Source organism: Mastigoproctus giganteus, chromosome 5, assembly GCF_048544385.1.
Source record: "Mastigoproctus giganteus isolate SK-2022 chromosome 5, ASM4854438v1, whole genome shotgun sequence".
NCBI classification, from domain to species: Eukaryota; Metazoa; Arthropoda; class Arachnida; order Uropygi; family Thelyphonidae; genus Mastigoproctus; species Mastigoproctus giganteus.
In genome coordinates this window covers 146,655,074-146,672,539 of record NC_143579.1, presented here as the reverse complement: position 1 = coordinate 146,672,539, position 17,466 = coordinate 146,655,074, and the positions used below count along the sequence as shown (strand labels likewise).

At 39.4% G+C, this 17,466-nt stretch overlaps 1 protein-coding gene across 1 annotated transcript in view; it reads left to right on the top strand.

The window, feature by feature from the left end:
- LOC150085750 (AP-5 complex subunit beta-1-like) overlaps positions 1–17,466 on the top strand; it is an 842,186-nt gene that overhangs the window by 158,807 nt on the left and 665,913 nt on the right. The window contains exon 6 of the mRNA XM_090374678.1: positions 17,238–17,265. Within this exon, the coding sequence (XP_090230804.1) occupies positions 17,238–17,265 (28 nt within the window). The remainder of the gene's footprint in view (positions 1–17,237; positions 17,266–17,466) is intronic.

Here is a 17,466-nt window from a genome sequence, read left to right as displayed (position 1 = left end):
AGAAAATATCAAACATCCATCCATCCAGGATTAGCAGTAGTTATGCCATTTATATCCTATGGACCATATGATACCCATCTTTCTTTCTAGTCTTAACATGTGTGAACAATACCTTGCTACATTTTTGGCAATCTTAGCCAGGGTTATTCAAACTAGCTTAAAATAGTTTTCCGTAAGCTATTTTAGTATACGTATTACAATCTAATTTATACCTATAGGATTCTGTGTCCTCTTACAGTGAGCCCTTTGACATGGGCACCTGTATTTGGTGAAGGGTCCTCCAGCGATGCTTCTTGTCCTCCAGATTAGCATCAGTGCGATCCATCTCCGACAGCCTAGGTTCCAGGCTAACATCTTGATTCACCAGATCCCCCTTCTGTGCACTGTGTTCTGATGAAACTCAGAAGAGTGGATCCTGGTGATTAAGGGGGGCCCAGCTTCAACATACCACTTTGGTCCTTGCCTTGACAAGTCAGGTGATCCTAGAATTTCTTGCCAAGGATCATTTTGCTAGTGGGTTAGTAGGTTCACCTTCAGGGGTTAACAACTTGCCTCTATCATCATGGTCCAAGGGACAGGATTCAGGCTGGCGGTGGTGCAGGCATAGTATTTGAATAACCCTGGTGCTCCACTCCCAAGTGCATTTGTTACCTTCCGGGTAGTGGGCATCCCATTTGGACCTTTGTGGTGGATGGTGAGCCCGGGCATAGAACAAAAATAAAAAAGACTATAAATCCCAATATTCTAAACTCTTCTGGGACCCCAACGTGGTCCCACTCTTCAGAAAATTATATAACTGAAACAGAAAATGTTATCTCAGAAAAAAAGACTCAGAACTGAAGGTACATTAGGTCTACCACCTCGATAGCTGTTTGTACACTCCATTGAAGGAAGGTCCATGTGAAAAATAATACCCTTCTTCATCCAAAAGAGTTGGAAGGGCTAGAAGGTTCACTAAAATTGGGTCAAATGGCTTTGTTCTGATGACATCCTTGTTGAGACCAAAAGTGATAGGCACTCACAACAGCTCATCTGACATACATTTATTGGTGGAATACCAATTGTAGTAATGCTCCACAAGACACAACTCATTATGAGGCATAATATTAGAATCTGCTCAAAGTGTTTGAGGAGGAAATCTGTTCAGAACTGAAAAGCCAAGGAGTGACAGCTGCAAAAAAAATATTTTTATAGGGATGGGAATCTAGTATCCACTAGTAACTAATCCTTACTTTTAATCCACTAATGTCTGCTAATTTGATCAAAGCTGGCTATCTAAACTGAATAATTTGTCCATATGTAAAAATCTGTTAAGGTGCTTAAGTGCCATGAATGTGGACACAAATGGCCTGTCATGGTGCCCTTGATGTAGTGCAAAGGATCATGAAAGTACATCATATTCAACTACAAAACTCAGTTGCATTAACTGGAAAGGAGAGCACTCTGAAGAGGAAGAGTTGAGCATACCATATCAAGAGGCAAGAAAAGCAGTGAAACCTTTAAATACAAATAAACTTTCGTACACTCAGAGGTACCAGGGAGACGTTCCATTGGAACTCAGACAGAAATGACTGTCCTACTTAGAGTCATTCACTCTCATTACTACCTGTTAAGCTCACAGAAGAACCAATTAGTTTCCACGTATCTGTACCTCCCAATGCTCAGCCAGTAACAAAAGAAATTGTTAGAGAAAAAGAAGGAAAAAAAAAAAAGTACCCCCCCTACTCACAAGAAACAAAATGGATGTTGAGGTCAGTGGCGTAGCTACCATGTAGGCAGGCAAGGCAATTGCCTCCGGGCCCGGGTCCCTAAAGGGCCTGGCGTCTTTGGTTGTCTCCTCTTTTTGCAATTTTCATTAATTAAGTAGGGGCCCGAACATGTTCTTTGCCTCTGGGCATGAAAAAGGGTAGCTGCACTACTGGTTGAAGTAAAAGAGGTATCAAACAATTCAGTCTTGAAAATATTTGTAGAATGGACACAGGACACCATCCATGCTTGCCCAAAAAGATAAATCCAAGACTCAGAAAAGTAAGCCCTCAGCACTTGAAGCTGATAAATCCACCAATCCCAAATAATAGTTAAATTCCTAAAGTGGAATTGTTGTGATTCAGACAAAATACTGATGACATTAAAGCCCTCCTGAAAAGCATGAGCAAGTTTACTTTGGTTTCAGGAGACATATATGAAGTCAAATGAAAACCTACCTTTCATAATACAGTGGATTCCGGTTATTTGGGCCACCGGTTAATCGGGGCAGCCGTTTATTTGGGGCAAATCTTAAAAAACAAAAACCAATCGAGAAAATAGCCAGGGTTTACTTCGCTTAATTGGGACAAAATGCCGTTTAATCGGGGCAGAAGACCTCAGCACTGGAGATTACCCTACGATTGTCTCCGACCGTACTACGTAGTTCGGTCGGATTTCTGGAGGTCACAACCATAAAACAATAAAAACAATTAGCAGTCACCTGTTTATTGGGCTTTTCTGTTAGTGAAATCTATCATAAACGGACAGTAAACTCGATCATATTGAATTTGCGGTAATACCGGCAGCTGGAATTCTGTGGGTTATTATGGTAAAATGTATTTACACTTCCATGGAATCTTCAATCATATAAAAAAAAATAATTTTCAGAATCTTCTCTTCATTCTTATTTTTAAAGCTTCCTAATTTGTTACTCCGTTCTCACTTGCGCGTGTTGTGTTACTTGCAATTTGTGTGTGCCCTGTTCTTTGTTATTGATTGCTTACCTTTTTACTATTTTAAATTTCAGCCCCCACCCACAAATGTCAGTGAACAGAAATGTCAACTAGTTCGTAGGTACATATTACAGTACGTATTAATTATTCCGATTATCACGTATATTCTTCCGATTTTCACGTATCATTTAATTTTTTAATTGGTAAGGTAATAAAGGGTAAATTTGTGCTTAATATATCTTTACTTTTATAGTCTGTGGATAATATTCCTCCTATTTTCGCTAATTAGAATCGCTGTTTAATAGAATTAAAATTCAATTCACAAACGTGATTGCAATGACCGGCGCTTACTGCACATCGTATAGTGAACTTTACTATTTTCAGTTCGTCGTAACGTGATTTGATTGTACAGTGAACTAATTGTAAAGTGGGGGGGGCGTAAATTGTATTTTTAACTATTTACGTGAAACTTCGGATAATTGGGGCAGCCGCTTAATAGGGCCAAAATGCACTAGTCCCGATGTGTCCCAAATAATCGGAATCGACTGTACTACTATCATATGTAAGGACAGAACTGGGGATGGACCTACCCATGGAGGAGTTGCTATCCTTTGTGGGCAATGAAACTCCATTTAACCATGCCAACATAGAAGCAGTAACAATTCACCTTATGATGGGGTTTTGTCTTTACTGGCATTATTTGGAAAAAAGTGTTACGTTACCTAGAAATCGTTACATAAAATCGTCACGAAACCCGATGCGCATGTGTTGTACTTGACATTAAAAATGTCTTTTCTTGGGTTCATGCATTGTACTTGTTGCGTCACTGCACGCAACAAGTACAATGCATGCACCCAAGGAAACTCAATTGTATGCAACAAGTGCAGTGACGCAACAAGTTGCAGTGACACAAGTACAACTGAGCAGTGATGCACTACGTTATACCGTTATATCAGCATAATGATTAATACGTGAGTGACTGTGCCAAAATCTACAGCCCAGCATTTGAAGGAATATTGTGAAAGAAAGAAAGGGAAGTTGGACAGAAATGTGAATCCAGATGAAATTGAACAACAATGTTTTGCCGTGCCTGAAACTTCTGAAACTGCCCACAAGAAAGCTCAAGCTCAAAAGATGAAGGAATATCGTGAAAGAAAGAAAAGGAAATTGGACAGAAATGTGAATGAAATTCAACAAGAGTGTTTCGTTATGCCTGGGACTTCTCAAACTGCACCCAAAAAAAAACTCAAGCTGAAAGAATATCGTGAATGGAATAAAAAGAAATTAGAAATTCAAACTACAGGCACTCCTCGACTTATGTACGTAATCAGTTTTTTTTCATGTACGTAATCAGTTTTTTTTCATGTACGTAAGTCCGTTTTGTACATGTGCAACTTCGGTCTTGTAGATACGAAATACATGTACAGTACAGTACAACGCACTGAGATTTTAACCCCCAACAAACTTCATCATGTACAGCATTTTACGATTTGTAACCGAGTTAAATGAAGCTGAAAAAACATACAATGAATAATAATGTAGAGTACAGTATTTATTAAAAACTAATTTAATCTAAATACGATACGTAATTTAATTTAATCTACGATCAAATCACTTTATGATGGACTCACCATAATGAAATACTGTTCACTATATGATATGTAGTAAGTGCTGGTCATTGTGATCACGTTTGAGAACTGAATTTTAATTGTATTAAACGGCTGTTCTAATAAGCAAAAATAGGAGAAATATTATCCACAGGCTATAAAAGTAAAGATATGGAGCACAATTTTACATTTTACTTCCTCCAATTAACAAAATTAAATGATGCATTAAAATAGGAAAAATATTTCCCACAGGTTAGCAAAATAAAAATAAATTTATGCTTACGTGCATAGCTTAATTAATACGTACTGTAATATGTGCAGCTAACTAGGTGATGTTTCTGTTCATTGACATTTTGGGGGAGATCAAAACAGTAAAAAAGATAAGCAATCAATAACAAACATGGCACGCACAAATTGCAACTAACACAATACGAGCAAGTGGGATACGGAGTAACTCACTTGCTACTACTACTACTACAACTTTATGAAGCTCAAAAAAAAAAAAGCTCATGTTCCATCCTACAAATGGGAAAACAACAGTACTCCATCTACTGTTCACCTGCAACTCTACCCAACACACTGAACTGAACATTCTGACTTCATGCTAGTCTACAGAGATGATTCAAAGTCAGAAGTATCTGTACAGTCTGCAGCTGTCTTCCCAGACGCTACGATATCTGAGCAGAACTGACTGATGCACTTTTATTATTATTATGCACTTTGGCGGTAGTGCAGTCTAAACTAGATTACAGGTTCCAGGTATATGTATCTGCTAGACTCAGCTTACTCCATATAAGGTGATTTATATTACTACTGGAGCATTTTGAACATCTCCTGTCCAGAGCCTCTGTATTGAATGAAATGAGCCATGGCTCTGTCAGAAACAGTTATCCCTAAAATATGTTTTAAACTGAAATCCTTGTTGGACCACCCCCAACACCCATTTTTAAACAATGCTGAGAAAATCTCTACAACCCTCATCAGACTACCAGCCATCCATTTGTTATTTGTGTCCAAGAGGTAATCAGAGATATAGATATCATGGTAGACTTGTTTTCCTGTCACCAAGTCCCCCCCCCCACCATGGCATGCTTGTGCTCCAGCCTGAAAACTTTTCTCTTAACAACTGGGGGAAGGCCAGCACTCCTATCTTTTATCTGCCTGAATCCCTATTCAGCACACCGAAGCTGAACATTCTAACTTTGCTAGCCTGCACAGATAGTTCAAAGTGAGACATATCTCTGGGATGTGCAGCTGGCTTCTAGACGCCAGGCCCCGGGTGCCAAGCAAATTCGAGGTCAAGCATCCCTATTGCAAATTAAACAGTGATTTTCACAGTGATCAGTTCTTTTTAAGTTATATCATTTACTATCAGCAGTTCATTTATAATTTTCAAGTTCTACACTTGAAAAGCCTCAAGTAAGAAAAAAGAGGGGAAATTCACCTTTCTTCTTTATTACATATATTTCTTTATTTTTTTACTAATCAGCTAACTTTTCTATGCACTTGGCTCCTTGTGGCACTGCTCCTGCCTCCCTGTGGTGGGGCTGGAAACCTGGGAGGGAAAGTTAATCCCCAAGGGCACAAAGGAGCTAACCATGGATTACAATGATTATCCTGCACTTGACCAGCCTAGGTGCTCGTCAAGTACTGTCAGCGATGCTCATCATGAATCTAACATGACACAACAAAATCAAAAAGAATGCGTAAGAAGCCAGAACAACCCAGAACAACAGGAATGCCCATCATTCCTTATCTTACACTCTCTGTCAGATAAATCTATGAGCACTTTATCACCATTTCTCATACAGAAATGCTTAGAAAATATGGCAGGCTCTTCCAAAATAGTGACAAGACTAAGATTTGGAGACCTACTGGTTGAAACAGCGAGTCATAAACATTCTGAAACACTGCTGAATCTAAGAACATTTGGAGGACTACCCGTACAAGTCACTTCACATGCAACATTAAACATCTCCAAGGGAGTAATTGCAGAGTGGGATCTGATCAACGTAACAGAAGCTGAACTGGTCCAGAACTGAAACATCAAAAAGTGATTCAAGCCAAACGCATCACTATTAGGAAAGATTCCTAATATTATTCCCACCCGCAACATCATTCTAACATTCAGATCACCTAGCTTACCATCTAGTGTCAAAGCTGGCTATCTCTACTGCTGAGTACGACCTTATATTCTGAATCCTATAAGATGCTACAAGTGTCAAATAATTGGTCACTCGCGAATGGCTTGTAGAAGAGATCCAGTCTGTCGAAATTGTGGTTCCAAAGAACATTCGACAGACTGATGTTAAAACATCGCACTTTCCTAATTGCAAAGGTGCACATCCAACCTACTCAAATTTGTGTGATCTCTGGAAAACAGGGAAAAAAATCCAGAAGTACAGGGTAGAACAAAAAGTTTCATACCGAGAGGCTAAAAAACAAATTATGCTCAATGCACCTAAAAACACATATGCAGCAGCAATCCAAAAATATCAATCAACGGCAACACAAACTGAAGTATCAGTTCCTTCAACCATATCTATTGCAGATTGGGCCCGAACTATACTGTTGTCGTCGATGAAACTGACTCCTAAGGAACAAAAGGTAGTAGACAGAGCCCAACACCCCACCACATAGATCATCAGATATTAAAAAATTAAAAACAGACTCAGCTCCCAATAGGAAGACAAACAATATCACTTTAGTAAAGCCGACCGGGCTAGCCGAGTGGGTAAAGTACCTGCCCGGCAACCCAAAGGTCGCGGGTTCGATTCCCGCCTCGGGCTTGGATCAAAGTACTGCAAAAACCTTGGGAGGTGCAATATGGCCACAGAAGCCGATGCGCCAACAACTACCAAATCAAAAAAAAAAAAAAAAAAAAACTTTAGTAAACATGGATACAGATAATAATGCCAACCCAAATGGACCTATCCTAGACCTTCACACAGAAGATGACATGGAGACTGAATGCCCAAACTTTCCAAGAAGAGAGAAAGTGAAGCTCGATTGCCATAAACAGCCTGGAAGTAAAAAACAGTCGGAATAATCCTCATGCAACAAAATCAAATAATGCATCATATCATAGAATGAAACTGTAGAGGAATTCATAGTAACCTTGATGATATCTACAAGATAATCAGTCATTATCATCTTGCAGGCATCTGTGTACAAGAGACAAATTTAACACCACATGAATTTTTCTCAGTTAAAAATTATACTCTTTTTAGGAAAGACAGAACTGTTACAAATACTGCTCATGGAGGGATAGCCGTACTCCTAGATTCTTGATAATATATACCTTGCAGACAAATTCCCTTACAAACCTGCATTGAAGCTGTTGCGATGTGTATAATGATGATTATGACACTTGTCTCTTTCTACCTTCCACCCATTCATGAATTCAAAGATCTTATTTTGCAGTTGCCAACCCCTATCTATTTATTGGGTGACTTCAATGGACACCATCTACTGTGGGGTTCTCCCAATGCAGATGGACGAGGACAACTCATTGAACTGCTCACTGAAAGACAAAACCTAACTATACTAAATACTAGCTCACCAACTTACAGCCATCTCTCTACAGGTACAACCTCTGCAATAGATCTCTCCATCTGCTCTCCATCCCTCATTCCTAGTATTGAGTGGATTGCCCTTGACAATCCGCTCAGCAGTGGTCACTTTCCAGTAATATGTAAAATTCAAATAGCACATTCCATAATTTCAGAAAAACTCATAAAATGAAAATTTTCCAAAGCAGATTGGGCAAAGTTCACTTCCCGTGTGTACTTTGATGACCAGATCATCAGAACCTCTTCAATCGACATAGTTACCGATCACATTACAAGACAAATACTATCTGCTGCATCTACTGCAATTTCACAATCACAGTCAACCATCCATAGAACCAAAAACCTAATCTTTGATAATCAATTTGGTTTCAGAAAAAATCGATCAGCCCTAGATCTCGTGGTCAAAGTAGAAACAAACATCAGGAATGCATTAATCTGAAATGAGCATCTCGTCATGGTATGCCTTGATATAGAGAAAGCCTTTGACACCACACGACGTTTTGGTATCCTGAGAGATCTGCATTACCTTGACCTGAGAGGCCACTTACCATATTTCATACAGAACTTCCTTCAGCACAGGTCCTTTCAAGTTCAATATGGACAAGTCCTCTCCCAAACATATGTACAAGAAGAAGGGGTCCCACAGGGCTCTGTGCTCAGTGCCACCTTATTCACAATGCGAATATATGGCCGACCAGACTAGCCGGGTGGGTAAAGTGCCTGCCTGGCAACCCAACGGTCGCGGGTTCGAATCCCGCCTCGGGCTTGGATCAGAGTACTGCAAAAATCTTGGGAGGTGCATTATGGCCATAGAAGCCGATGTGCCAACAACTAACTAAAGCAATGCGAATAAATCACATGACTAAAAATATTCTCAGCACTGTGAGTTGATACCTCTATGCCAATGGTCTCACGATGTCATGCAGTTCACAAAACATGACCTTCATTGAGGGGCAGCTCCAAATATCAATTAATAACATTCAGCTATGTATGGCACAGAATGGGTATTGACTCTCTTTTTCAAAATCTAAAATAGTTCACTTTTGTAACAAATGCAAAATGCATCCAGATCCAGAACTACACTTAAAAAATAATTCTATCTCAGTTGCTAACATTTGTCTCCTTGATCTGATATTCGATAGAAAATTGAACTTTGTGGAATATGTCAAATTTTTATAGATGTCATGCCAGAAAAAAATTAACATACTCAGAATTATTTCTTCAACATCATGGGTTACAGATATGTACACTTTACTTCATTTGTGTAGAGCCCTAATCAGATCTTGCCTTGATTATGGTGCCCCAGTGTATGATTCTGCTGGGGAGAGCATGCTGGCACGGCTTGCCTCTATTCAACATTTTGCCCTGAGGATAACTATAGGTGCTTATAGAACTTTGCCAATTCAATATCTTTACGTTGAAGCTCATGAACTTCCCCTAAGCCTCAGGAGTTCAGCCTACTGCTCTCAGATTTCAGATATTATTACAAACTTGGAATATACATTTTGACAAAGTTCTTCAAGAGCCAAACAGTCCGGATCCCCCCCCCCCCATGGTCTTATATTAAACCATCCTGTGACTTATTTCCTAAACTGGGGGAAGCACTCTCTTGCAAATGTCAACATACAACAACTCCATATTGCCTACGCACAAAATTATCTGGATTTTACAAAATATATACCGATGGATCAAAATCTGAGAGTGGAGTGGGTGCTGCAGCCGTCTTCCCTCCTAAAACTTTCTCCGTATCAATTCCCAATGAATGCAGCAGCTATATAGCTGAGTTATACGTCATCAAACTTGCAATATAAAATATTCTCCATCTGTCCATCCATCCATCCATAAAAGCATGATATATATGGACTCCCAGAGTGCACTTATAGCTTTACAAAACATTTTTTTCTCAACCACATCCTTTAATAAAATTCATAAAATCCAAACTGATGCATATCCAAGAACTCCAGCAAGTGGTCATTTTCTGTTGGATACCAGGAAATGAATGTGCAGACTGTGCTGCTAAGCATCCACCCAACAGAGAATCATCACAGTATTATGTTCCATATCTTGACTACAAAAGTAATATGCGAAGAATACATCATCACAGTATTACGTTCCATATCTTGACTACAAAAGTAATATGCAAAGAATACATCATCACAGTATTATGTTCCATATCTTGACTACAAAAGTAATATGCGAAGAATTACATCATCACAGTATTATGTTCCATATCTTGACTACAAAAGTAATATATGAAGAATACATAGGGAACAATGGACAATTCAATGGCAAGCCCAAGTTCATAATAAACTCCTCCAAACAAAACCTGAACCGCAGTTATGGTCCTCCAGCTTCCATGTAAACAGAAGGGAGGAAGTAATCTTAACCGGAGTGCAAATTGGCCATAGTAAACTTACCCACCTTTATCTCCTCACAGGTAATGATCCTCCATAATGCATGCATTGCAACTATCCTCTTACAATGAAACATATTGTGTTGTTGAGTGTACTTTGTACACCACTGCCCGCCAAGAACCCTGACACTCTATCACATCATAGGTAACGATGCTAATCTGCTGGAATTTTTCCACTTTATTAAACAGATAAAATTATATGATCATTTTTGACTGATGTCATAACAGTCAATATGCATGTGTAACGTTCATAACGTTGATTAGTGCAATATGGCCTAAGTAACCGTTGCACCAAAAAACCACCACCACCACAACAACAACCTAGACACTGTGATATATGAGCAGATCCCCTTCAAATGTAGCATATTCGCTGCAGAGCTACATACAGTTAAATTGGATCATGTACAAAGCCATCACCATGGTTTTTATATGTTTTTATGTAATAAGTATTACAATACACTTTTTCTGTGGTGGTGAGTTTGTATGTGATCAAATTTTTAATCAGTGTATTATATATATACCGATTCTCTGAGTTCATTGCAGGCCTTGTCATTAACAAGGCTTAATCCTTATTCTCTCCCATCCCATGTACAGCAGAGGGTACACTTCCTATCTGAATTTGATATTTGTTTCTGCTGGATCCTTATCCACATTGGGATTATGGGATTCAGCAGACACCACAGCCAAATCAGCAGCAAATCTTTATATTTCTTGTTTGTTAATACCCTATGTATCACCAGGGGCTCACATAATTTTGGGCTTGGCACACCCAGGGTCCTGAGCTGGATATCATCATTCTTCTCTTTCTTGGTGATTTCCTTCTACTTTCTCTCTCTCTCTCTCTCTCTCTCTCTCTCTCTCTCTCTCTCAGGGTAACTCGGAAATTTTTTTAGCTTATGCAGCATAAGCCTCAGGCTTCCATGCACTTATATGGCTAATAATAACAATATACAGATTGAGCCAATAATGTGAAAGAAACTGGTTTCCCTTCTGCCAAAAAAACTAAACTCGTTTACTCATCCACCCACATGCAAATTTATTCTCTGCCATTAAATTCATTTGACATTCATTTCGTGTTAAACCTTGAACAATATCTTTTAGTGATACAAAAACCTAGTAGCCTCCTTACTCACTCCCACCCACATGCAGTTTTCTTCTCTGCCATTAAATTCATGTTATATAATCATTTTGTGTTAAACCTTGAACAACATCTTTTAGAAATATAAAAACTTTGTAGCCTCCAGTCATGGGTGTGCCCTCTATATTGGAACTTTTATAATTAGCAGTGAGGATATTTATAGGAAATTTAAAAGTCAGTATGAGATAATTATATATATATAAAGGCATTGGCCTTTATGACGAATCTGACTTATTTAGAAAACTTTTGTTTGCATAGATTTCTTTTAAAAATAGAGCATAAGCAGAGCATATGATGCAAGAAAGCAAATCAGCAAAAAAAAAAAAAAAAAATCCATTTCACCCAGCCATTCATTTCAAAAGTTTGACTAGTTCTGCCTCGAACTTATTTAAGTTGTTGACCTCAACTACAACAGATGGAAGTTTGTTCCAACTATTAACCAACCTCTGGCTAAAGGCAAATTTCTGCACATCTATTCCACATTTATCTTTCCTCAATTTGAATTTATGTCCCCTCAGGTGAGTAATCTGCACAAGAGGCAGCATCCCATCAGCATTGAGCTTTGTCAAAACATTCAAGCCCTTATACACTTCGGTTAGATCACCCCGCAAGTGCTTAGTCTCTGGAAGCTGCAATTTACAAAACTTGAGCCTTTCTTGATAACAGCAACCCTTTTTTCCATTCGCCAATCTTGTTGCCCTTCTCTGTACTTGTTCTAGAAGCTCCACATCTTCCCTAAAATGGCCTCTAGACCTGTATACAGTACACAAGGTATAGCCTGACCATTTAGGAAATTTATAGGAAATTTAAAAGTCAGTATGAGATAATTATATATATATATAAAGGCACTGGCCTTTATGACGAATCTCACTTATTCAGAAACCTTTTGTTTACATAGATTTCTTTTAAAAATAGAGCATAAGCAGAGCATGTGATGCAAGAAAGCAAGCTCTGCTTTATGTATTGCCTTATACAAGGGAACAGTCACCCCCTTATCCTTACTAGCAAAATTCCTGTATGTTACTGACAAGACACCATGAGCTACTCTTAAACCCAGACTGTAGTGCTCAGAAAACTTCATATCTGACTACACAATTACTGACAGGTCCTTTTCATTCTTCACTACCCTGAGTGTAGTTTGTTATTTGGTTTTTAGGAGCATTAGCAACTAAGGCCATATTGCTCCGGGATATGCGGTGGTCATTTCCTGGCCTTTCTGCATCCTCCGTATTTGGTGGTGATGGGCTTGAACCCCGGTCTAATCAAGAAGCATGTGCTACGCACTGCTGCTCCTTCCCACCTGGCTACGGAGGCGCCTCTGAGTGTAGTACCACACAGTTGATACATTACTTTGTGGTTACTGCTACCCTTATGCAATACTTTACATTTGTCAATGTTAAACTTCAGTTGTCACCTCTGAGCCCATCTGCTCAACTTTTCCAGATCCTGTTGCAGTAGCATACTGCCATTAACAACCCTGCCAACCATCGTATCATCTGCAAAACGTAGACGTTAACCCTGATATACCTTCAACAATATTAGAATTACCATTAGTTCAGACATATGATGCAAGAAAGCAAGCTTATATAGCATCAGGAAAAAAAAAAAAAAAAAAAAAAACCTTCCCAATTCACCCATTCGTTCACTCCAAATGTATGTCTAGCTCAGTCTTAAATTTACGCTATCAGCTTCCACAAAAACAGATGGAAGTCTATTACGGCAATCAATTACCTGCTGGCTAAAGACAATCTTCTGCAAATCTATTCTACAATTGTCTTTCCTCAATTTGAATCTATGCCCCCTAAGGTCCTCCATAGCCGAGTGGTCCGGAGTGGGGGGGGGTGCAGTAGCACACGCTCCTGCGGTAGACCGGGGTTCAAGCCCCTGACTGCTAAATACGGTCGATCTGCCAACCCGCACTGGACCAGTGTGGCAGATTATGGTCCATTTCGCTTGACATGAATTGTTGAGGAGGCTTCCATTCTGCAGTGGGTTGATAAAGGCTGCAGTTTGCCTTTTTTTTTTGTCCCTAAGGTTCTTAATCTGAGCAAGTGGAAGTATCCCATCAATCAGCATTGAGCCTGCTCAAACCATTCAAGGCCTTATACACCTCAGTGAGATCATCCCCAAGGTGCCTAATCTCCAGATGCTGTAAATTGCAGAAACATGTCTCTCTCTCTTGCTAAGAGCACCCCATTTGTTCCTCTCACCAATCTGTACTCGTTCTAGCAGCTCTACATCCTTCCTAAAATGAGGCCTCCAGATCCGTACGCAGCACTCAAGGAGTCTCCTTACCATTGCCTTATACAAAGGGATAATAACCTCCTTGTCTCTTCTGGCAAAATTCCTATATATCATTGACAAAACTCCATGACCTGCTCAGGCAGCTTGTCTGCACTGCTCAGAGAACTTCATATCTGACTGCACAATTATCCCCAGGTCTTTTTCATTCTCCACCTCCCTGAGTATATTACCTCACAGTTGGCACATTTCCCTTGGGTTACTGCTACCCATATGTAGTAATATCATTGATAAATACCGAAAACAACAATGGACCCAACACCGAATCCTGCTGGACTCCACTAATAACCTTAGTCCACAAAGAGCAGTGTCCATTGATAACCACTCTCTGTCTTCTCCCACTCAATCATCTTTTTATCCATTGCAGCAATTTGCCCTTAATGCCATACTGCTCTAATTTGTACAGTAGTGTTCCATCTGTCACACTATCAAAACCTTTCCAAATATATGTATCAAAATTATTTTTTGATATCATATATTTGGTATCCAATCAGATTTGTCAGACAAGACTTCCAGTTAACAAACCCATGCTGTGTCTCGACTATAACTGCAGTCTTGTCTAGATGATTCTGCATCACTTCCTAGTTAAGGAAGTGATGCAGGATCATTAATTTCATTGGAACAGAAGTTAGACTACTAGGTCTGCAATGACTTGTGTCACCCTTTGATCCACTTTGTGAATTGGGGACACATTTGCACATTTCCAGTCCAAAGGGACCTCCCCCGAGTCCAAGGAAGCTTTCATAATTTTGGCTAGGGGTTTGCTTACTTCCTTTGCTGCTTCCTTTAATAATATAACTGGATTGATCTCATCCACCCCCAGTTGCCTTTCTTATGTTCAATTTCAACAATTTCTGTTCCACTTTGCTCTCAGTTATTACAATATCATTTAGCTTCCTGCCAGTCTGATAAGCTTCTGGCCTTCACTTCCTTACAGACCTCCTGTGCAAATGTAGATGTAAAATACTCATTCAGTTTGTCAGCTACCTCAGCAGATTCATCAACAATTGAACTGTCAATGTCAAGTGGACCAATCTGATTCATCCCCTTCTAGAGGTTACATAAGTTGAGAAGTTTTTCTTTGCATTGTTTGTCAAAGATTTCTCGTAATCTGCCTTTGCTTGCCTAACATCCTTTGTGAGCAGTGGAGCAGTGGTCTGGGTGAAAATTTATATGGGTCCCATGTATTTTTATTCTCTGCCACGAGTCCCATTGGCCTGGAGTGCCAAACGATCTTTCTAGTGCATTTTCTTGCATTTTTTTCTAGGGTGAGTACTAGTGCTTGAATAAACCCTCCACTGTTCGCAATGTTACTGCTGACCACTCACAGCGTTACTGCTTCCCTCATTGAGTAATAATCACTGCCCCACCAATAGCAACGTTACTGCTAACCTCTCTTGCAACATTATTGCGATCGCTAGTAACATACTGCTCTCTTCTTGTGCTGATTGCTTGGTCACTGATGGGCACCGCTCCTGCCTCAATATGGCGGGGCCAGTAACCTGGTAGAAGTAAGAGAGAGCAAACATGGACTTGAATAATTTTCCTTCTTTAGAGCCTTCATGCTCAAGATGGGAAATGTTCGATGTCAATGACTAATCAACCAAAAAGGCTTCGAAGGAATGCACAGTGCAATGACATGCCAAACTTTCTGGTGATACACACACACATACTCTCTCTCTCTCTCTCTCTCTCTCTCTCTCTCTCTCTCCCCCACCCAGCTTGTAGGCAAGTTATCGCTTTTTTTGGTCCAAAGATGTTTGGAATCCATTGCTGGAACACCAAGAATGATTAAAAGATTACAATCCGGAGACCTCCTGGTTGAAACAGCCAACTCAAAACATTCCCAGTGCCTGCTCAAAACAACGACAATTATTAGGTATCTATCACTCCCCTCATTATACATTAAATTATTCTAAAGGTATCATCGCAGAGTGGGACATACTTACAGTATCTGAAGAGGAATTAGTTCAGTAATTGCGCAAACAAAAAGTAATAAGTGCCAAACATATAATGACCAAATATCTCGATCCATTGTTTTAACTTTTGGCATCCCAGATTTGCCATCCTCAGTAAAAGCTGGCTGTTTAAAATGCCGAATCATACTCCTTCTGATTGCCTCTCAAACATGCTGCTGTACAAAACAATCATCCGATAACTGCAGCACTTGATTTTCTAGTACTTATGTCACACCAAACTGACTCAACACTGCACTCTCTGACCCATGTTGACTGGATGCACTTCCTTATATTTTATGTGTTTCTTAACAAACAGCATCATCCCTCATCCCCTTTATCCTGTCTCTCCTTCCTGTCCACATCGTACTCACCAAATTCCAATTCTGCATTCCTTATCTCTGTGTGACACCATGTCTCTGGTATCATATCATCCTTTGTTATCTTCACCGGCACCTCAAATTCATCAAATATATTTACTATACTCCTAGCATTGGTGTACGTGCTAACTGAAAGTATACATGTACCTGTTCTTACTCTTAGTTACCTAAAACAAGCTATTTACTTGTTTCATGATGATCCCAGTAGCCCTTGAAATCCCCAGTAATGACACTAATGATAGTACGCCACTGCAACAGGATCCAGAAATGTTGAGCAGATGGGCCGAAAGGTGGCAACTGAAGTTTAACATTGACAAATGTAAAGTGCTACATATGGGAAGCAGTAATCCCAAAGTAACGTATCAACTCTGTGGTACCACACTGAGAGTGGTAGAGAATGAGAAGGACCTGGGGTAATTGTGCAGACAGATAGGAAGTTTTCTGAGCAGTGCAGACAGACTTCAAGAGTAGCTCATGGCGTCTTGTCAATGATAAGCAGGGATAAGGAGGTGATTATCCTCTTGTATAAGGCAATGGTCAGGCCACACCTTGAGTACTGTATACAGGTCTGGAGGCGTCATTTTAAGAAGGATGTAGAGCTTTTGGAACGAGTACAGAGAACAGCATCAAGATTAGTGAACAGAACAAAGGGTTGCTCTTACGAAGAAAGGCTTAAGTTTTGCAAATTACAGTGTCTGGAGCCTAGGCACCTACGAGGTGATCTGATTGAGGTGTATAAAGTCTTGAATGGTTTGAGCATGCTCAGTGCTGATAGGATTCTTCCTCTTGCTCAGAATAATCACCTCAGAGGGCATAAATTTAAATTGAGGAAAGACAGTTGTATAATAGATGTGCGGAAGTTTGCATTTAGTTTGTTCCAGCAATCAACAGGTGATCGATTTCAGGAACAAACTTTCATCTGTCATTGTAGAAGTTGATAGCTTAAACAGATTCAAGGCAGAACTAGACAAAAATTTGGAGTGAGTGGATGGGTGAAATGAGAAGGGCATGTGTGTGTTTTTTTTTGGCTGATGCTGTATAAGCTTGCTTTCTTGCATCATGTGCCCTTGCTAATGCTAACTGAAATGTTTCTAAAATATAATTTTTAGAATTTTTATTGCTGTGTTAGAAAGATGTATCAGTAATTTCTGTCATTTGCTTATGTTTTCCAGTGAAGGAGTTGAGAGCTGTGGGAAATTGGTAAGTTTTATCAGTTAATTTTATGTTTTGTTTAGATTGGAGATTGTTAGGCATTTTATTAATGTTGTGTATCAGTTTAAAACTTTTTTATTAGGTTTGATCCCTTTTTCTACATATATAATTGTACTCATTCTTTTCCATTGAAAATTATTTTAACATATCTTACAATGAACTTATTTCTGTTATCATATTGTTGTAGTG